Genomic DNA, 22523 nt, shown 5'->3' with positions numbered 1-22523 from the left:
CTGTTACCATAACAACAACTGAAGGTGAAGAGATGTTCGATAACTCAAAACTAATTTAAAAACGCACTTGTTTATGTTGCCCTGACACTCAAATGGTCAAACACTGTCATCAGAGATACATTACTCCTACAACAGAAGCAGAGTTAGACTGGACCAGACCGGAATGCATACACACTCGTAATGTCTTAGGGTTCACGTCTCCAGGGCCCGAGTCAGTACTGATGGAAATAAACTTCCCCTGTGTTAGAACTCTTCTTTCAACTCTCGGGTTACTTCCATTTCTTCCACAGCTCCACTCACCGTCTCTGTGTGCCACTGCGTCGAGATAGTTGAGCAGTTGGCCCCTGACTGCGGAGTCTCCGGCCAAAGTGAAGACGTAGGCCATCAGGGCAGTGGTGTAGGTGTTGCTCAGATCTACCATCGACCCCTTCAGGCAAGTTAGAGCCTGGGCCACCGCTGGATACTATTGGAAACACAGATGCACTTTAAAACCGTCTTTACAAACGTACAGGTAGGAACGCAAAACACAACGCAATCAAATCGAAATCTACATTTTAATAGTTTTCTACTTATAGCTTTATTCAGTGGAATAGTCCATGTGGTAAATATTTATCATATTTTTACATTGGTTAAGAAGCAATTTGTGAAGAAAACAAGAGAAATCTGTTGAAAATGACAGGAAGTAGAGCCGAGTTCATCCCTCTGTGATGTCATCAACAAGTGACATCATAGTGATATAAGACCTGGAGTGGTGGTCAGGCCACAATGACTATCTAGTATTATTATTCAACAGCGAATACATGATGTACTTACTTCTACAGACACTTCATTCTCCAACAGAGCGGCAGTGATGTAGGCGGTCAGTGTTACATCATCGGAAACTCCTCCCTGAAAATGTCAATGAGTCAAACCCTGTATAATTAATTGCATTTTAAGTGGTTACCAAGTATTTTTACCTTCATTCTGTTGTTAAATAGTTTTCCGATCCCTTCAAAGCAGCCTTTCGGATTCTGCGACGTCTCCAGCCACTTCTTTGAGTCCTCAATATTATTTGGGTCGATGTGGATGAAGTTTTTGGCTTTCACGAAGGATCTCATGACAAAAGCAGTCAGCCTGAGGAACAATGCACGTGCAAAATCTCTATCGTGTATTTATTTATTCATGCATTTGCCGTGATCTGAACGCACCATGTGTTTCCTGATCCCGATCCGAACGTGCTGTAGGCGCCGTCGCTGTGCTTGTAGTTCAGCTGCCTCTGGTAACCTGTCACATCAAAGTCAACATGAAGTGAGCCCTTCTTAAAAAACAGACAAGTCAGTGTGAATCTAGCCAGTCAAGACTCTTTACATATTATATTGAGATGTTTGGTATTAAAGAAAATAGTGGCGTGTGTTTGGGAAAAGAAGTCAGAAGATGAGAAATTATGAGAAACATTTGCCGAATCCACTGGTGAAGCACTAAATACTCACTGTCAATTCTACCTGAGAGACTTATTAAACTTGACTAATCTAATATTCCGTACTTTAACCGTTCGGTGCAGTTACAGTGGTGAATGGCTCATGATTATTCTTGAGGGAGAACGATTTGCTCTAATAAATATATATATATATATATATATATATATATATATATATATATATATATATATATATATCGATGACGGTATCAAATACATTCTCATGCTTTTAAAAATAAATGCTTTAAACTAACTATATAAAAAGCAATAGGTGTTTATATTTCAGTTTAGGCGCTTATATTTAGTTTATAGGTCAGTTCAAGCTGAGGTGGAGCTAAAATGATAATAATCTATATACACAAAAGGTAAAATTCTGTAGAGCAGATTCAGTCCATTTTATTACAACCCTTCGGTATCGTATCGGAACACAATACTCAATAACACAGAGTATTACGTGGTATTGGATCGAAACACAAATTGCAGGTGTCGTCCATAGTTTGTTTTTATAAAAACTACAACTGCCCATTCCAGCCACGTTCACATTTGAGTCTTTTCACGTCCAAACTGCCCGCGACTCACCGCTGGTCAGGTAGTGCGTGGCTTTCTCTCTGATCTCTGGCGTGAGCTGGTTGGTATTTTTCAGATACTCCATGATGTAGATGTTTGGAGCCAGAAGAGCCATGTTCTGCTCTCCACAGCCGTACGGCATCTGCAACAGATTGTCCAGGTTCTTCATGGCCCGGCCCAGAATGTCCCCTGCACAAATACAAACTCATTATTACTTTGTATGGGAAGATTGCAATGTATTATTACTATCGTTTCTCAATGACTTCATATTCAGTTAATATTTGTGTAATATTACAAATGAATCAGCAACCATTGGCAACAAAAAATATTAAATAAACTTGAATTGGCACTATGATTACACTGGCAACATGTACAATCTTAAATAAGACTGTAAGTTACAAAGTCATTGAATTAAGTCGTATTTATCTCGATTTGAGTATATTTTGACTTTAAAATAAGATTTGCCAATAGAACAAGTACGTTTTTATCTAATTTCAAGTTAGAGAATGCTTGACTTTTTTTATTTTAAGTATTTGACAGAGATATAAAGATATTTGATGAACGTTCCATTGACAATCTTACATTAATGTAGTCAAAATATACCCAAAACAAGAGAAATACTGCTTATTTCAAGTACGTTTTAATCATCTTATTTTAGATGTACTTTGAGTGAATTTGCCAGTAAATCCAAACACACATTGAACACATTTTAATTTGAAAATGGTCCCGTTTGTAAACTCTTACCCAGCACTGAAACTGCCGCTCGAGCAGAGCCAACAATCACATTTTCAGGCAGTTCCACTTCAACCTCTTCAGTCAAAGTCTCCTCTGTGTATTTCACAGTCAGACAAATACAATTAGATGTGATCATTATAATAACACATTGCACTTTGCCTACAATTGATCTTACCTTTAGGGCAGAGCAGCAGGTTGTGTGTTTTTGTCATCTCAACTCCTTCAGGCTGAAAAAAGTAGACAAAAATCACTTTGATCATGTGACTCTTGGACACAATACTCAGGTTGCATTAAAAGCTACATTTGACGAGTAAAAGACGTCATAATGTAATCATAAAAAGGACGGTTGAGCCTGATGTCTGGATGTGAGAACAGTCATTGCACCTTCACGATGAGCGGCCGAGTGACCAGGTCGATGCGTCCAGCCTCGGGAACGTGGGCGACCTCATTGCCACATGAAACTTGAGAATCCAAGGCCTCGGCTCTAACGGTCAAGTTCACGGAGCCTGGAAGACAAACTTCATTAACATTTTTGAGCTTTACTTCAAATAGTGCTGCGGACATTAATCAACTCATCGTGACTAGTCGAATAAAAATAATCATAGTATCTAGACTATAAACAACATCAAACACATGACAAGACTGAGCCATTATTAAATCAAAATGTCATTTTTTTTTTTTGATCAATACACTTTATTCATAAATATTCTCTATCGAGAAGCCTTCAGTCGACATATTTCAACATTTATTTGGTCAAAAATGTACTTTAAAAGTCTCAACACTAGAAACAAATTACAATCTTAAATATATTTAAGAGTGATTGAATTAAGTCATATTTATCTTGATTTTAGCTTATTTAGACTTTCTCAAAATAAAATTTGCCAATAGAATAAGGTTTTCTTATTTACGAAATGAATCTATTAATAAATCAAGTTAGAAAAATGCTTGTTTTCATCTTATTTTAACATATTTTATGCTCGTTAAAGTGTCAAGCTAATTTCAAAACAGTCAAACTATACTACTTATTTCAAGCACCTATTAACTTAAATAAGATTGTAATTTATTTTCTTGCTCGAAACTCATCCCAAATAAGTCCTATGTTAAAAGTATCAGTAGTAAAAGTATATAAAAGTACTAAGTGTGACTGTATAAATGAATGTGATTTCAACATTTTGCAAAGCTCAAATCAAATTCAATAAGAAAGTAAGTAAGTAAAAGTAAGTAAGCCTTAAAGCCCTGGGCATAAGCGTGTTGAAAGCCTCACCCAGAGCCGTGGCGTCCATGGTCCAGCTCACGGTCTTGCGTTCTTTCCCACAGAGACAGAAAGTGTAGTCGGCTCCAGCGATGGAGATCAGAGTGAACTCCTCAGAGGGAACTGGGTTCACAGCGACCTGACGACAGCAAGAGCAGAGTATTTGTACATAGTGTTTTTGTACGAAAAGGTTGTCCCTATAGCAACTTTACTTCATCAGTTGTATTTTATCACACGCTTACACCAGTTTTTGAACATTTGTATAAAGAACGAGCTTCAATAATGTTACTTTAGCTCCCTCTAAAGGATTCAAAGTGGAAGTGTGTTGTAAAATATTCAAAACATTATTAAGTGTCCCATTTATTTCCCCACTTTTCAGCCTCCAGCCATGGGTTTGATTTATTTATTATTTGTTTAAATAATGGGACCGTGCACATTTGAATGTTTCAGAGTGATGACAAATCAGGGCCGTTGTCAAAGAGATTAACAATTGAAACTAAATAGTACATGTTTAAATGGTCAAAACTCCTCAAAATGTCATCTTGAAACAGGAAACTGAAAACCACAAATACAATGTTATTTAGGCCTTTGTGGAGTTCAGTGCATGTTTGTTTTTAGACTAAACTGAAGACAAAGCCAAAAGATCACCCCCGATTTCTCCTTTTGATACAATTTTGAAGTTATTGTGAACTTGAGGATGTTCCATGTTATTATGAATCTTATGCAGCATGTTAATCATGAGGAATATAATGTATTTTTATTGTTGTGTGCACCTGCAGATGGAAAGCTGAAGTAGCTCAATCTGGTATATTTTATTTTGTGAGATTGATACATTTTTACCTACATATTTTGAGAATGTATGCACGTAAAAAGTATCAGTTTCTAATTAATTATTGCTCCCACATGTTCTTATATAATAATTACTTTATCTTATCAATAAATGAAAACTGGAACAACATTTTTGTTCTTTTTCTTTGCACTAAAGGGAAACATTTCTTCATTTTTTGTAGCTCATTAACATCTGAGCTGAAGGAGAAATAATTAACACGTACAACACATTAATGATGATATTAACTCACTAAAGTGTTTTCATTCTGCTGTTCATTCATTACATATTGTTCATCATTTAAATAAGAAGGTTTAATGGGATTCTCCAGTTTTTTGGTATGAAGTAGTTTCATTATTATCGTTTATCAGGATATTTTCTGCAACGATATATCGCACTTCACAGTTTGTTATCTTCCCGACTAACGGACTATATAATGTGGAGCGGTAACTGTTGCATCAGTAGGTCACCATCATGCAGCTGGTGAGGTAGTTGAAGACCGTGGCCTTGAGTTCAAAGTTCTCTCCTCTGATGATGGAGTAGGGCAGAGTCAGCTCCAGGAAGAACGGCTGGAACACGATGAACTCTTTCCGTGGAGCCAGACCGAAGCCTTGAGAGGAAAGACAGAAGGCCTCCGTTTCCCAGGTCGTGATGGTGTCCGGGATCTCCACCGGCACGTCCGTTTTACCGGAGGATCTGAAACACCGCAGACACAGCAATATGTTCATTAGTGACCTGTATATACAAGCCGTGTGTACCTTTATACTATGGTCAGTGAGAATTCCATTGCTAACTGTGTGAACAACAACAGTTTTGGTACAAGTAGCTCCCGCAGCAGTTAAATTATATTCTATATCACTGCCCTGTTCACGATCGGTCCGGCTAGTTCCAGTCAGATCTTCACTTCTCGTTCCATTCATTCTCTGTGGGAATTAGAGTTCTTGTTTCCTTGGAGGAAACCCACGTGTTTGTAAAAGTATGTGTTTTTGTCTCGAAGCTAAAGGCTAACATACTTAAATATAAATAAGATAAGATAAGAGATAAGATAAGATATTCCTTTATTGTCCCACATGGGGAAATTTCATTGGTTCAACGCAGGTAGATACAGAGGTAGATACAGAAGAACAGATCACTTATAGGAAGTCTGAAAAACACTTTCAGTAGAAGATCTCCTATAAATAAATAAAAACTCCCATAGACAAATAAATAAATACCATTGCATTAAAACAGATAAACTCGATAAAAGTGAATGAAAAGTCGAGTGTTTTTGTTAACAGGTTAGTTCAGTTTGTCGTGTTACTTTAACATTATTAATTTCATTTATTGTATGTTAGCTTTCACTTAGAGACTAAAGCACTTACTTTTATAAACATATAGATGTCCTCAGGTAAAGCATTTACATGGTGCGTAAAGGTTTTAGCATGCTGCCTGTGTTTTTACATCTGTAACTTGCTCCGCTTTGTCTTCATTAATGATTGATTTATTTTAGCGAGAGTCATGCCATACCATCTCCACAGGGACAAGTAGGACAAGCAGAGTGTTCAGGTTCAAGCCAAAAGATTGAAATTGGTCCAGTGTTTCTTTTTGTGCACTAACCCAATCTCCACCAGGTCCCAGATCCAGGTCTCGGGGAAGAAGGTCCTGACGGTCTCAACCACCGGAGGAGGAGGGGCCACTCCACGCGCACTTCCCATCAATCTTAAGATGTGAGGACCAGCTTTCCGCAAATAGCGAAAACCTTTTCAGGTGTAAAAATCAGTTGTATATCATACAGACAATAAAGCATGTGTTGTGGTATAAGATAAAGATTACCACAAGCATGTTCTTCCAACGACGAGTCAGGCGCTCGGACCATCAGGTTTGTAGCCATCTTCAGCCCAATGTTCTAATGTCATCCAACGACAACAAGAACGTGTTAAATGTGTCATATGTGACAATATCCCACAGGAATGAACGACACGACAAAAACTAATGGTGCTCTGACCCCGTTTGGATCCATCAATTCAGAGATTTGAATGCAGCTTTATACTCAAACACAAATACTATCTACCTTTCATCACTTGACAAGCTCTAGTTGAGTGACAGGTGGATGAAGAATTGCAGTGTGAAGTGCCATTAATTATTATTTTAGAAGTCGACTGATCAAAGGATTATTTTATTGTACATTAAAAAAAATGTATCCAAATACATGCTGAAATATGTTGACTGAAGGGTTCTAGATAGAGAATATATAATAAAGTGCATTATTGGTGAACGTCAGAAAAGGTTTCACATTTTAATTCAATAATGAGTGTCTTTGTTTTAAAAGATCTTTTGCGTATATGTGTTAGCTTCTGTATAGTCCAGCGAATGATTAGAATTACCAAAAATATAATTTGTTATAGTCGACTAGTCACAATTGGTTAACCGTTGCAGCTCCAGTGTGAACTTTTAGAACAAGATGAGGTTTTAGGCAAAGAAATATAAAGCTACAAAGTGTACAACTTGACCATCTTTACCTCGAAGACAGAGAAGGCATCGTCTTTTTTTTCTTGGGCAAGACAATCGTTTGCATCGTTCGGGTCAGACCTGGACGGACTCGCTGGGGTCCTGCACTTGATAGGGGGTGTCTCTGTTTCCAGGCAACAAATTGTAGATCTGACAAAACACAACAGGCAATGATAAACATCTCAATAACAATAATCATGTTGTGAATGTGTCTGTACATGGTTCCTGACAAATAAATAATAAACTAAACAAATATCATATACATTTCAATATCTTACACACCTCTACAAGTATTACACAAACAGGACTAAGTTGAACCTTTCCTGAACAGTAAATTAATGAATAGAAAATCAAGAAACTAAACTAGAATACAAAGAATATGCTATGTAAAATGCCTTTCTATAAATAAATGTTTTCAAGGGCTTCTTAAAAGTACGAAGACCTTGTGTGTGTAATAAATCTACAAATAAACAGGTTTGACTCACTGGAATAAGGTACGAAGCAAATATATGATATGTAACATTCTAGTTTTCTGGGTGTGTTTTGATGCTGTGTCATTCTAACCGTTTCTGCTTTCAGATGTTTGCCCGGCTCTTGGATGAGGACGCTCTGGTCGATGACGCTGATTCCACACAGAGAGTTACTGTGTCCCGTCACTCGCGTCTGCTCCTGGAAGGCCCTGGGACGGGCTAAACTCGAGCGCCACCTGACAAAAGCCAAACACAACATTAGCATTTAGTTTACTCAAATACTAAATAGGACATCCCTCAGAGTGTGTGATGTATGCAAGTTAGAGTTACATACATCAAACATTCTGAAAATAATTGTTTTGGCATTTAATCTGTATTTAGTGTTGTATAAAGTACGTAATAAGGCTAAATTTGATCTTGTATATTATATTTCATGTTTTTGTCCACTGACCTTGTGGCTGAAGCATTTCTCTGTTTGGAAGCTGGCGCTGTGGGCGATCACAAAAGTGCTGGGCAGGACGGCGTAGGCCAAGACGTAGAAATCTGGAACCAACGCTCCAGTGATTTGTAACTTGAAGGAAAAGCTGCCCTCAGTCACTGAAAGATTGAAAGAGATTTTTACATCAACAAATGCCTGTTTTATTCTCATTTCTCACTGTGCTAGTGACACAGATCTTCTCAGTTCTTACCAGAGTTGTCTGTCACATCAATTTCTTTGATCCTCTGCATCACAATACCGTCTCTGGCAATGACCTGAAAATGTAAATGTAAAAGCATGAGAAATACACAATATCTTTCACACAGCTGTGTCTAGGTACATATGTTATTTTCTGCTGTAGAAGAATCAATAACCAATATTTAAAACCATGTTTAAGTGCTATTTGTAAGGTATTCAGTGACACAAACAAAATCATAATAAAAACAGACTGCTGATACTTTATACTACAGTACGGGTGAACCGATATATCGGCCCGGGATCAGCCAATATTCACGTCATTGAGTAATATCGGTTTCAGTCCAAAACCATCGATATCAGTCCGCAATGTTAAAGGAATAATGGAGGTTTTTTTTGGGTCTCTTTCCTCGAGGCGTGGACAGCCGAGTAGTTCATTCACATGTCAATCATAGGATGCACCTACTGCTCAGCTGCAGCCTCGTTGGCTCGTCCCCAGGAGAGCAGCACGTTTCCCTGTGTCTAAGCGCATGGATCTATTAAAATATAGTTCCCTCAGTGTACGGGACAAAATTAAGACAGAGAAAGACAGTTCGAGCTGGCTACAGAGACGAGAGATCTGTCGCGCTAATAAACAAACGCACGTGTAGCGACGAGGCTGTTGTGTATGAAGTTTATTTTACACTGAATTTATGGACCGGTAATTGTCTGTTTTTTATTTGAATTGTGTAGATTGATTTTTTTTTTTTTTTTTTTAAACGTCCAATTAAGTAAAAATATAAATTGAATATGAATATGATGTGAAACAAAATCAGGGTAAAAAAAACAACAATATTTTAAAAAACAGTGTGAAGTAATACAATGCTTTAATATTCAGTTTGTACAGTATACATTTTTGTGTAAGAAAATACAATGTTTTAAAATTAATTTTGATAAAATACAGTTGCTGTTTTTTTAATTTGGTGCAAAACATTCAGTGTAAAAATGTTCAATGACTCAAAGTTTCGATTTAAATTCCTGTGAAAGCTCCTGTTCCCCATTAGCAGAGTAATACTTCACACCTTCGATTTTGCTTTCAAAATTAGGAAAATAATACTTTTTAAATCATGTGTTGAGTATGTGTGTTATATTTTTATTTGAATTAATATATTTGATTGTTTTGTTCAAAACTTGGCCATAAGAGTTATGGCGTACGTTACCCTGGAGCGCCCTCTTGTGGCTTTGGTGAGTTATCGCCAGGCTGTCAATACATTTAATGACAGACAGAATCATCCTATGGATCTATTATATTATTGGGCCATTCCCGTCTCACATTTAAACTTCACTTATCATCAACAAGCGACAAGACAGAAAGCATACACCACCTTACATTTTCTTACCCAATTTTAAGATAAAGACCGATAATTACCTGCAGGCAGAGGCTTTTCCGAGGCTAAAGTGGAATGGCAAAAATCTAATGAAATGATCGCTTGCCTTGGCAATGTTAATGATTTGTTTATTTTTGTTAATTGTTTAGTTATTTAATATTTATTTAGTTATTTATTATTGTAGATATGCCTTATTATTAATGATCAGTTCTTTTTTGTTCATGATGGAAAAGGAAATATTGTTAAAGATTTGCAAATTATTATGCTATGTTATTATGTTTATTTTTGTTAATGACTTACAAGCATTAATAAACGCCTTGTATCAATGTCTTACTCTAAAGTGTTACCAACATTTGATTACATTCTGTGTTAAAAAAAACAATGATTAAAAGTCTGTATTGTTTGGCAATTTGGTATTGGTGGAAATCTAGGCCAAAGATGGTTCTGCTTAATATGATGGAAAGAAGTTGGTCAAAATGTTCTCCTTTTAAATTGATTTTAAACTGATCATTCATGTGTTTATGTGTGGGTTGTGATGTTATGTCGTACTGTAATTTTATGCATTTTATAGTGATTTTATTCACATTTGATCTATTCAAAAGCACTATTATACTGTCTTCTGATTGGTCAACTGTCTTCCTATAGCAGGAAGCAGAAACCCATGACTAAAAATACATTTTGATGGCATTATGTTCAGCAAATTGATACTGTAAGCTTTCTAGAGCGAGACACAACAGGTAAAGGTCTTTTTGTTGTTGTTGTTTTGTTGTTATTTGTTCATTCAAGTTTTAGAAACACAAAATTTGGCTAAATTATTCACCTGCAGTTTCGAGTTAACGAAATAAAATTGAAAATCTGGATTAATCAAAATTAGGGAATTCAATAGTGATTGTCCTATTGCTAAGCCTCATATAACCTTATACTATTAAACAGAGCAAGAACCGGTTGTCAAAAATATCAAAAATCAGAACTAATAGTATCAAAACTACATACTCATTTGAACAAGTATCGACACAAAAAAAACAACCCAATAACAGGAAAAATGTGTGCAGCTTTAAAATGATCTTGAGCTTTATTAGAACTAGAATAAGACCATGATGTCGAATAAACCTCGACCAAAACGAGCAGTTTGAAATATTCTTTATGGTATTGATAGTGTATCTTATTAGTATTGAAATGGAGTTTGATATTTTAGTATCGTGACACTAACACTAGCCAGAGCATCTCACCAGGAATATGATGTCCATCTTCCCCAGTTCCTCTTTGACCACAGAGAAGTTGATGAAGATTTCCTCCTCAGCGTCACAGGCAAACGGCTCAGAGTGGGTCTTCACCTCGAGCAAGCTCACAGTTTTGGTGTCCTGAGTGGACTCCTGGGCCATGGACAGCATGATGTCTCCGGTCATGTGGAATGGGACTCTGTAGTAGTGATTCGTCAGTTTGGGCTTAGCACTGACCTGCGGTTTAGACAGTGAGGAGTCATTCAGTTAGTTTAGCGTAGCACAGTAAAACATTAGAAATCACTAAAAGTACCAAGAAACATATAGACACTGCAAAATCCAAGTTCAAGTAAGTGGCAAGAACATAAAAGCTTTACATGCTTTTTCGTAGAAGAGGATTCAAGTGTATTCATCTGGACACCAGTTTGAAAAACAACTTAATCTGCTGACCTGGTCTGAGAACTCTACTCTGAGTCTGAACTGCATAAGCCCTCCCTGAAAAGCCTGTTTTGTTAATTTATTTCCCTGCCTTTGTTTAGATAAGTGATTTTAACATAACGAAGTGTTAACAATCTAATCTAAATGAGCGACGAATCTTGTATTTTTGTTGTGAAATGATTTATTGTGAATTTTACACTCTAGAAATCTAAAGAAGGACATACTACTGCCTTTTCATCGCACAAACATAGCTCAAAATATACGCGTGTATGTGTGTATATAAGTGTGTATGTGTATGTGTCTGTGTACGTGTGTATGTGTATGTGTTTGCATATATGCATGTGTGTGTGTGTATGTGTGTGTGTGTGTGTGTGTGTGTGTGTGTATGCCTGTGTATACGTGTCGTACATGGAGGTGGATGTTTCCGCTGTATCCCGTCGTGTCGAGGGTGAAAGTGGCCTCTCCGTTGTTGTCGGTCGTGAGGTTTTGGAGGTGACGTGAAGACCAGGTCTCTCCCTCAAACAGGTAAACGTCTGTGTTTTCCATGGGCGTGTCATCGAATCTCACGGCTTTAACCTAAAACACACCAAACATGTTCAGTCCATGCGAGTTCATTTGCTGGTTAGAAGTGACAATGGATGTCAGTGGGTCTTTCCTGGTTAAAGAAAAGTTGAATAAATTCATAAAATCATCAGATTGGGGCAAGAATTTTGATTATTCGGGTCACAATATAATCAAAATAATAATGAACATTTTAAGAAGCAAAAATAAGTCACTTAAATTGGTCAATAATGCCAAAAAAGTACAAATAAATAAAAAACGAAACTTTTAATGTCTGTTTAAAACACATTAACTTTACATTATCAATCAGAAAGCTTGATTTCATAACGCTCAGACGAAGAAGAAGAATGCAATAGACAAAAAAGGGAATTAAAGTAAACTACCAATTTCACTGATGTTTGTTCATAGTGTCAATAATCAATCATTGTGAATACTCCTAAAATCATGATCTTTCTTCTTAAATTAAGCACTAAACACCATTCAACACCATCCTCCCTGCTCTGTTCCAGGACAAGCTCTCCCAGCTAAACGTGCCTGACTCCACCTGCGGGTGGAGCTTCACAGGGCTGTGTACTTTCTTCTCTTCTCCCTGTACAGAAACTGCTGCACCTCCAGCAATGACGCCGTAAAACAAATCAAGTTTGCGAACGACACCACTCTCATCGGGCTCATCTTAGACGGGGATGAGTCTGTCTACAGGAGGGAGGTGGACCGACTGGTGTCTTTGTGCAGCGGGAACAACCTGGAGTTTAACGCCCAGAAGACAGTGGAGATGATGGTGGACTTCAGGAAAGTCACACCCTCCAGCCCCCTCTCACTATCACAGACTTCTCCATCACCACTGTAGACTCCCTCCGCTTTCTCGGCACCACCATCACCCACGACCTAAAGTGAGAGCTCACTATCTACTCCCTCATCAAGAAAGCCCAGCAGAGGATGTACTTCCTGCAGCAGCTGAGGAAAGCCAAGCTGCCAGCACAGATGATGGTGCAGTTCTACACGGTCATCATTGAGTCCATCCTCACCTCCTTCATCACCGTGTGGTACGCTGGAGCCACAGCCAGGGACAAACAGAGACTACAGCGCATTGTGCGCTCTGCTGAGAAGGTGAGGCTGCAGACATCCGTCTCTGCAGGACCTGGGGACCTCCAGGGCTCTAGGACATGTAGGTCAGATCACAGCCGACCCTTCTCACACTGGACATGGACTATTTGAGCCACTCCCTCAGGCAGGAGGCCACTCCCCTCAGGCAGGAGGCTACGGTCCATCAAGACCAGAACCTCCCGTCACAAGAACAGTTTCTTTCCCTCTGCTGTTGGACTCATGAACACTTCTTAAAATCTGTCACTTTAACCATAATACATACATGCAATGGTATTTATGTATTTATTTATTTATTTGTCTATGGGAGTTTTTATTTATTTATAGGAGATCTTCTACTGAAAGTGTTTTTCAGACTTCCTATAAGTGATCTGTTCTTCTGTATCTACCTCTGTATCTACCTGCGTTGCACCAATGAAATTTCCCCATGTGGGACAATAAAGGAATATCTTATCTTATCTTATAATTTAATCACTCACTGCACTGTTCACTTTCTGCACCACATATGTATATCTGTATAAAAGTGTAAAAGTAAGTGTAAAATTTGTGTACTTATTAAGCCTATTTCTTTTTTTTTTTTTTTTTTTTTTCTGACAGCTTATTGTTATGCTTATCCCATGGTGGATTTAAATTGTTCCTCTTTTGACTTATTCAATGTTTATTGTGTTATGTTCACCAAATCACCAAGACAAGTTTCTATGTTTGTGAATTTTGTTCATTGACGATGGCAATAAACTTTGATATATTGTGACATTCCTAATGGCGAGTGGCAGACTTACTTTTCCTTGAAGGGGGGCATCTTTCTCATAAATCTTTGGCGTGTCGAAAAAGGTGAACTTTCCAATAACATATGAAATGGAAATCTTTTTGGTTTGCGCGTGTGTGATGCCTGTGGATAAACAGCAGCTTTTAAGAAGACATATTAAGCTTTTTGCCTAGATTTAAGTAATAAACTGTCACAAACGCAAATAATTGTATTAAGGTACAAACCACAATATTAATCTAAAATGACTAACTAATGGAAATGCAGTGAGTAAATACAGAGTTGTGCGTAAATAAATCTCATTAAAGTTGGTTTTGCATAATATGTCGCCTTTAAACAATCTCTAAAGATCAGTGCTATTTATTCAAACATTTTTCTCCTCTCATCTTTTTCCTTTTAGAATAAGATTTTAATGTAGCAAACCTGTTCCTTCCTCTTCTGTTTTGGTCACAATCTCCAGTGTGTCCTGCAGAGCCTTTTGGTCCAGACTTGTGAAAGTGGACATTGGGAAAGTAAAAGTAGCACACCCATCTTTGTCAGCCTAAAACAACCGAGAAACAGCAAATACAGATTACACTCAATCATTTATCGTTTTGGATACTGGTTTAAAATATCTGTGTTCGATATTACCATAAACATAAGCAGCAAATCCCAATTTCCAGGATAGAAATGTAATTTAGTTTGTTTTTCACTGACAAAAGGGAAAAATAAAATGTTCTAGCCTCAACATTGTATTATAGCTTTACAAAAAGCATAATTTGTAATTAAGTATGTAATATATCTGTAGATAAAAGGAAAAACTCCTAGGAGTCTAATCTACAATTATATGAACAAACAATGTAAAATCCAACAGGAAATGTGTTTAAACCAGGCTGTCACATCACTCTCGTGCGCCTGGTTTTCATTTGTCATTGTTTTATATGTTGTGATATTCCGAGGTTAATTTCATTTTCCTCATTGAAACGTTCATTCCTGTTTTCATATATAAACTTTCAAAGAATCTGTTGTGCTACTGCTTGTCAATGCTTATTTTGTATCTACATTACAGTAAAATGACCAAATACCGGTTTGCTCTCCTTGTGGCATGGGGCAGTGTATGTATTGAGTGGTCTGCATGCATCAATCTTCAGTGTCCCAGGAACAGGTTGTCCAAATGTGTATCTAAAGATGGGGAATGTTTTCATTATCAACATTTGTTTAATGTTGTTTAAAATAAATAAATAAAGGATTTATGGACTTACTTGGCACAAGCTTCTACAGTGATTTCCTCCTGGGCAATGCTCACTTCATCCTTAGAGGTGATTTTGATGTCAAACTTTGGCAGAACAGGGGGTTAAAGAAGTTATAGCTATTTAAATTTGTCCATTAGTAAAAAGTAATTAGTAATGCTTTGGTTGTGGTAAGTTACTTTTGCAACAATTTAAACTTGGTTTAGTCAAGGGCCAGTTCAGAACAGAAGACAAATTATGTTTTTTTCTTGTATAAAGAAAGAAGTGATCGTAATATGTCAGATCACTTCTTTCTTTATACAAAAAAAAAATTATAAAATGATCTATATTATAGATCATTTTATACATTTTATACATTTTGTTCATTGTAAACGACAATATTGATCTAAAATGGCTTGATAATAAAACAAGTTCATTGACTTTCTGTATAAAATGGCAGAAGTGATATCTTCATAGAGACATTTCACCTCAACAAGCAGCAGATTTTCATTTATGTTTTTTATTTTTAAGAAATTAATTTCACAGTTGTACATCTGGGAACACGCTTGAGTCTGAGGTAAAATCATTATGTTGGATGTTTAGAAAAGTGGATTTAGCATCACATGTCAGCACAAACAATAGCATTAAAGTTAAGTTTGCACATAATATGAATAATGCATAATGAAGTGACAAAACAAACATACCATATTTCTCCACCTTGAAGTTATGGTAGATTTTGTCCTCCCCAAAGGAGACGATGATCTGGTAGGAGCCTTCTTTGGCCTCAGGATTCAGGGGGAAAGAAAGCTGCAGTACTTTGCCATCAGAAGTGTGGTTCACCCACTGCCCGATGCGGTTACCGTTTGCATCCTTAAAACAACAAAGGAAACGTGTTAATTGCAGACTTTCCGTCAACCCTGTACTCTAGTATATGTAAGTCTATTTTAAATATTCTAATGACACATATTATTAAAACAAGAACTACACTAACATCGCCCTGAAACCTATGGATGGTTTTTTGGTTGTTGTTATTTTATTATTATTATTTTTAATAGGATATAGAATTATCATGTTTTTTTAGTCTTTGAATTATAGTTGTTTTTGTTGTTGTCTGTCTAATGTCAAATGTGGTATGAATGTGAATGGGTTTGTCACGGCTGAATTAAAAAAAGAAGTGCAAAAACATGTAAACATTTTGAGTTGGATCAATGTGTCTATAAAATAATGAAATTAGTTTAGCTTACCTCTAGTTCGATGATGTCATACTGTAAAAGAAAGCAAAGACAACATCAAATCAACATTTGCAAAATTTGAATGGAGAAAATCACAGACTTCTTCCTCAGATACACAAAGCGCTTCTATGTGCATGTTTAAAAACAACAAAATAGTCTGTAAATCTGATATAATAGAATAGAGGATGTTTGTCTGCGTCGCCATGGGAAATTATATGATCCCTAGACCCCTTTAGGATTGTGATTGATCAAGCAATATAGACAATATAATAGCTTATATACTGAAAACAAGTTCCCCCAACCCCCATGTTCAAAGTGGGTTGGGTGTATGGGGGCACCACTGAGCATCTGCTAAGGGCACCCAAATAGATATTAGGGCCCTGCTTGTTTGTCATAACTGAACAAATTGAACTGATGCAACAGGTCTCGGTGCCTCATTCAAATCAATGCAGTCACTCACTTTTCGACAGGCCGGTCTTAGCTTTATGTCCAGTGTCACCAGCCTGAAATGTACTGCAAAAAACAAGTTTGCATTGGCTTCACTGAGTAAAAGTTCATACAATCATTAGATTATCAACAGCAGTTTCATTGGTTATTTTTTGGTTATTCATTGCGAAAGGCCTGTACCCAGATTAATCTTAAGTGAAGCCACTTGAGGTCATATTGATGGCGTACTATAGTAAAAGACAAAATAGATGTTTCTTGTGCACTTTTAAAGTCTGTGGATACTCCAGATGCAATTACCGGTATTTGATTGTTAAATTGCGATTAACCGATTCACTTGTTACAAGCCAAAGAAATTAGTTGAATGTTTTATTCTGAAATAATAGACACCATTCTGAAAGATGAAACTGCAATCAAGGCTTTCCACATGTGACCAACCAAATAAAAACACTTTATCCCCAGTTCAAAATCCTTTGAGTGTATTAGATTAGACTCTCATGTAGCAGTGAACGTACCATTTGTGTGTGTGCCTTAGTAAAACCTTGAACTAAATTACCCGTCTGTCCCGGGAGGTAGATGGGCTTGTCCGTCTGGACGAAGGTCACTGGTTTACTGATTCGGATCAGGACCTTGCGAACTTCTCGAGAGTAAAATGTCTCTCCTTGAACCTCCACCTGGAAGTGCTGCACCTGCTCCTCTGGCACCAGCGGAGCCTTTATCACACAAAGAGACACGACAGTCACAAACACATGTCTTTAGTGAGTCTCAGACAATATTAGGAAACGGTAAACTTACACCAGAAAATACATTTAAAAAACATAATCAGAAATCTGTGATTAAATGTTCATACAAATAATACATACAATATTTTCTTCTTTTTTTCCAAATGGTAAATTTCTGTTTTCTAAGTACAAAATAAGGAAATAAAAAAAAGTCAAATTTCAATAGTTTGGGAATTTTCATGTTTTGGAGAAAAGGCTCTTTGACTATTTGAGTATTGGCAATGACAATGGCTAGTTTTACATGTACACCAATTAATTATTATCTGATATCTGGGCCTTTAAGATGATTTCAACCACACAAAAAATGCAAAACCTGTTGCGAGTAAGAAGAGAGACCATGATCAGAAATAAATAATGTTTTTGGATCAGATTTTGAGCATCTGAGCATAGAAATTACAATGGCTAAAACGGGTGAAACATGGAGAGAAAAAATAACCCAGTAAACTTGTTACAGATGTTCGTACCAGGAAGTCGTGGCAGATGTGAAAATCCTTCTTTGACTGTTTCTGGAAGAGGGTCATGTTGAGCTCTGGGGACCTGAGGCTCACAGTCATCTGAAGGGTCTCGTTGGGCTTCATGAGGCTGACGCAAAATGTCACCTGAGCTCCAGACTCCAGGATGGCAGGGATCGCCACCATGTACTGTCTGTGGACAAAGAGAAGCGCGTGTGAATATAAAGAATGTTTTAGTCCACGTTGCACTGGGTTGTCAAAAAAAAACTATTGAAAAGTATCGATACCAAAATTATTCACATAAAAAGGACAAGATTTGACCTTTCCTGAATAGTTTTATCTTTATCAGAACTAAAGTGCAACCATGTGATCGATATTTTGTGTTGAAAATTACATTATATGGAATCAAGCCTCTCCTCCTTGAACCGACACCTTAACGTGGTGGAGGGGTTTGAGTGCCCGAATGATCCCGGGAGCTATGTTGTCGGGGGCTTCATGCCCCTGGTAGGGTCTCCCAAGGCAAACAGGTCCTAGGTGACGGGTCAGACAAAGATCGGTTCAGAAGCCTCTTATGACGACGACACAATCAAGGCAGTTTACGTCGCCCGGATCGGCGTCACCGGGGCCCCATCCTGGAGCCAGGCCTGGGATGGGTGCTCCATGGCGAGCGCCTGGTGGCCGGGTCTTACCCCACGGGGCCCGGCCGGGCACAGCCCGAAAGAGCGACGTGGGGCCGCCCTCCCGTGGGCCCACCACCCGCAGGAGGATCCATAAGGGGCCGGTGCAGAGAGATCTGGGCGGCAGTCGACGGCAGGGGCCTCGGCGACCAGATCTCCAGACACAGAGACTAACTCTGGGGACATGGAATGTCACCTCGCTGGGGGGGAAAGAGCCTGAGCTTGTGCGGGAGGTTGAGCGATACCGACTAGATATAGTCGGCCTCACCTCCACGCACAGTTTGGGCTCTGGAACCCATCTCCTCGAGAGGGGCTGGACGCTCCACTTCTCTGGTGTTGCCCGCGGGGAGAGGCGGCGGGCTGGTGTGGGCTTGCTGATAGCCCCTCAGCTCAGCCGCCACGTGTTGGAGTTTACCCCGGTGAACGAGAGGGTCGCGTCCCTCCGCCTTCGGGTGGGGGACAGGTCTCTCACTGTTGTGGCGGCCTACGGGCCGAACAGCAGTGCAGAGTACCCGGCCTTCTTGGAGTCCTTGGGAGGGGTACTGGACAGTGCACCGACCGGGGACTCCGTTGTTCTACTGGGGGACTTCAACGCCCACGTGGGCAATGACAGTGACACCTGGAGAGGGGTGATCGGGAAGAACGGCTTCCCCGATCTGAACCCGAGCGGTGTTCAGTTATTGGACTTCTGTGCTAGCCACGGATTGTCCATAACGAACACCATGTTCAAGCACAAGGGTGTCCATCAGTGCACGTGGCACCAGGACACCCTAGGCCGGAGGTCAATGATCGACTTAGTTGTCGTGTCATCAGACCTCCGGCCGCGTGTCTTGGACACTCGGGTGAAGAGAGGGGCAGAGTTGTCAACCGATCACCACCTGGTGGTGAGTTGGATCCGCTGGCGGAGGAGGAAGCCGGACAGACTTGGCAGACCCAAGCGCATTGTGAGGGTCTGTTGGGAACGTCTAGTGGAGCCCTCTGTCAGTAGGGTATTCAACTCGCACCTCCGGGAGAGCTTCTCCCATGTCCCGGGGGAGGCTGGGGACATTGAGTCCGAGTGGACCATGTTCTCCGCCTCCATTGTTGATGCGGCTGCTCGGAGCGGTGGTCGCAAGGTCTCCGGTGCCTGTCGTGGCGGCAACCCCCGAACCCGGTGGTGGACACCGGAAGTAAGGGATGCCGTCAGACTAAAGAAGGAGGCCTATCAGGCCACTCTGGCTTGTAGGTCTCCGGAGGTCATCGACGGGTATCGGCAGGCCAAGCGAGCCGCGGCTCGTGCTGTCGCAGAGGCAAAAACCCGGGCCTGGGAGGAGTTCGGGGAGGCCATGGAGGAGGACTATCGGTCGGCACCAAAGAAATTCTGGCAAACCGTCCGGCGCCTCAGGAAGGGGAAGCAGTGTCTCACAAACACCGTTTACGGTGCGGGTGGAGGCCTGCTGACCTCGACTGGGGATGTCGTCGGACGGTGGAAGGAATACTTTGAGGATCTCCTTAATCCCTCAGTCACGTCTTCTGAAGAGGAAGTAGAGACCGGGGATTCGGAGGCTGGCTCATCCATCACCCAAGCTGAAGTCACTGAGGTTGTCCGCAAACTCCTCGGTGGCAGGGCTCCGGGGGTGGATGAGATCCGCCCTGAGTACCTAAAGTATCTGGATGTTGTAGGACTGTCTTGGTTGACACGTCTCTGCAACATCGCGTGGCGTTCGGGGACCGTGCCTCTGGACTGGCAGACCGGGGTGGTGGTCCCTCTGTTCAAGAAGGGGGGGACTCAGCCTCCCGGGTAAGGTCTATTCCAAGGTACTGGAGAGGAGAATCCGACCGATAGTCGAACCTCGGATTCAGGAGGAGCAGAGTGGTTTTCGTCCCGGTCGTGGAACACTGGACCAGCTCTATACCCTCCATCGGGTGCTCGAGGGTTCATGGGAGTTTGCCCAACCAGTCCACATGTGCTTTGTGGATCTGGAGAAGGCTTTTGACCGTGTCCCTCGGGGTGTCCTTTGGGGGGTGCTCCGGGAGTACGGGGTCCGGGGCCCTTTGCTCAGGGCTGTCCGGTCCCTGTATGACCGGAGCAGGAGCTGTGTTCGCATTGCCGGCAGTAAGTCAGACCTGTTCCCAGTGCATGTTGGACTCCGCCAGGGCTGCCCTGTGTCACCGGTTCTGTTCATAATTTTTATGGACAGAATTTCTAGGCGCAGTCAGGGGTCGGAGGGGGTCCGGTTTGGGGACCACAGGATCTCATCTCTGCTGTTTGCAGACGATGTTGTCCTGATGGCTCCATCAAACCCGGACCTGCAACATGCACTGGGACGGTTTGCAGCCGAGTGTGAAGCGGCTGGGATGAGAATCAGCACCTCCAAATCCGAGGCCATGGTTCTCGACCGGAAAAAGGTGGCTTGCCCTCTCCAGGTGGGTGGGGTGTCCTTGCCCCAAGTGGAGGAGTTCAAGTATCTCGGGGTCTTGTTCACGAGTGAGGGAAGGATGGAGCGTGAGATCGACAGGCGGATCGGTGCAGCGGCTGCAGTGATGCAGTCGCTGCATCGGACCGTTGTGGTAAAGAGGGAGCTGAGTCGAAAGGCAAAGCTCTCTATTTACCGGTCGGTCTACGTTCCTACCCTCACCTATGGTCATGAGCTTTGGGTAGTGACCGAAAGAACAAGATCGCGGATACAAGCGGTCGAAATGAGTTTCCTCCGCCGGGTGGCTGGGCGCTCCCTTAGAGATAAGGTGAGGAGCTCGGCCACACGGGGGGAGCTCGGAGTAGAGCCGCTGCTCCTCCACGTCGAGAGGAGCCAGCTGAGGTGGCTCGGGCATCTGTTCCGGATGCCTCCTGGGCGCCTCCCTCGGGAGGTGTTTCAGGCATGTCCCACCGGGAAGAGGCCCCGGGGAAGACCCAGGACACGCTGGAGAGACTATGTCTCTCGGCTGGCCTGGGAACGCCTCGGGATCCCCCCGGAGGAGTTAGAGGAAGTGTCTGGGGAGAAGGAAGTCTGGGAGTCCCTGCTCAGACTGCTGCCCCCGCGACCCGGCCCCGGATAAAGCGGCAGAAGATGGATGGATGGATGGATGGATGGAATCAAGCCTGTCCTTACTACTGAAATCTAGTTATAAACTTTAGCATTGAGTCAATAATAGGTTAAGTAAACATCAACTATCTCCACCAAAATGCAATTCTACTTTTCTTGTAACACTTTCTAAAACAAGAAGCTGCAATGGGATATACTTTTGGAAGTAGACCAGTATAATACACATTTCACAGCTAAAATTGAATTCAACAAGAAACCAATTATAAAAAAACGAGAACACAAAATTGTAATCAAAACAGATGCGTGTCAAAAATGTTACTTACGGTCCTGCCGCCAACGCCCCACCCAAACAGAGGCACCCGAGGGTCACAAACAGCACCCACGTCCGGGCCATGATGAACCAGGACGGGCTTCGATCACAGCGTCTGTTAAATACACTGCTTTTATGGCTTGTTGTTCATTTCAAATGTGTTTCTTGATTTATCATTTATCAAATTGAATCTGCATTTTATTCTCATGCCATAACAGAATTAAAACAACGTATGCATTCAACCCTGATGTTATAATGGATCAATGATTCAAGCGTGTAGTGTGTTTTTATTTATGTATTCAGTATTTCCCTTGTTTGGTTGTATTTTCTGATGTTTTTAGCCTTGACATCGCCCAAACATAAGCATTTCGAATATGTTTGGTTTTTTGGTCATTTTTTTCTAAACAAATGTATTAGAGTACATATTTACCCAGGTAAAAAAAACTACTTTCACAGTTTTATTATCACTCCCCTCACCC

The 22523-nt window shown here is 40.5% G+C and overlaps 1 protein-coding gene across 1 annotated transcript in view; it reads right to left on the bottom strand.

Annotated features, from left to right (window-relative positions):
• The window catches only part of LOC140370025 (alpha-2-macroglobulin-like protein 1), a 28764-nt gene extending 6636 nt beyond the window's left edge, over nucleotides 1–22128 (bottom strand). Inside the window, 30 exon segments of the mRNA XM_072456997.1 lie at nucleotides 301–463; nucleotides 814–888; nucleotides 957–1113; nucleotides 1188–1263; nucleotides 2036–2212; nucleotides 2768–2851; nucleotides 2934–2985; nucleotides 3143–3264; nucleotides 4023–4149; nucleotides 5307–5532; nucleotides 6433–6574; nucleotides 6649–6721; nucleotides 7335–7357; nucleotides 7401–7473; nucleotides 7888–7984; nucleotides 7986–8029; nucleotides 8245–8390; nucleotides 8483–8546; nucleotides 11063–11290; nucleotides 11900–12067; nucleotides 13933–14042; nucleotides 14340–14457; nucleotides 14981–15077; nucleotides 15158–15244; nucleotides 15831–15994; nucleotides 16369–16389; nucleotides 16817–16869; nucleotides 17357–17513; nucleotides 18047–18227; nucleotides 22058–22128. Coding sequence (XP_072313098.1) covers nucleotides 301–463; nucleotides 814–888; nucleotides 957–1113; nucleotides 1188–1263; nucleotides 2036–2212; nucleotides 2768–2851; nucleotides 2934–2985; nucleotides 3143–3264; nucleotides 4023–4149; nucleotides 5307–5532; nucleotides 6433–6574; nucleotides 6649–6721; nucleotides 7335–7357; nucleotides 7401–7473; nucleotides 7888–7984; nucleotides 7986–8029; nucleotides 8245–8390; nucleotides 8483–8546; nucleotides 11063–11290; nucleotides 11900–12067; nucleotides 13933–14042; nucleotides 14340–14457; nucleotides 14981–15077; nucleotides 15158–15244; nucleotides 15831–15994; nucleotides 16369–16389; nucleotides 16817–16869; nucleotides 17357–17513; nucleotides 18047–18227; nucleotides 22058–22128 — 3376 coding nt within the window.
• Nucleotides 22129–22523: the final 395 nt, after the last annotated feature.

This window comes from Eucyclogobius newberryi, unplaced genomic scaffold (assembly GCF_026437365.1).
Source record: "Eucyclogobius newberryi isolate DKJ021-1_F unplaced genomic scaffold, fEucNew1.0.hap1 SCAF_10, whole genome shotgun sequence".
Classification (NCBI taxonomy): Eukaryota; Metazoa; Chordata; class Actinopteri; order Gobiiformes; family Gobiidae; genus Eucyclogobius; species Eucyclogobius newberryi.
Note: the sequence above shows the minus strand (reverse complement) of the source record. Positions and strands in the feature narration are given on the sequence as shown.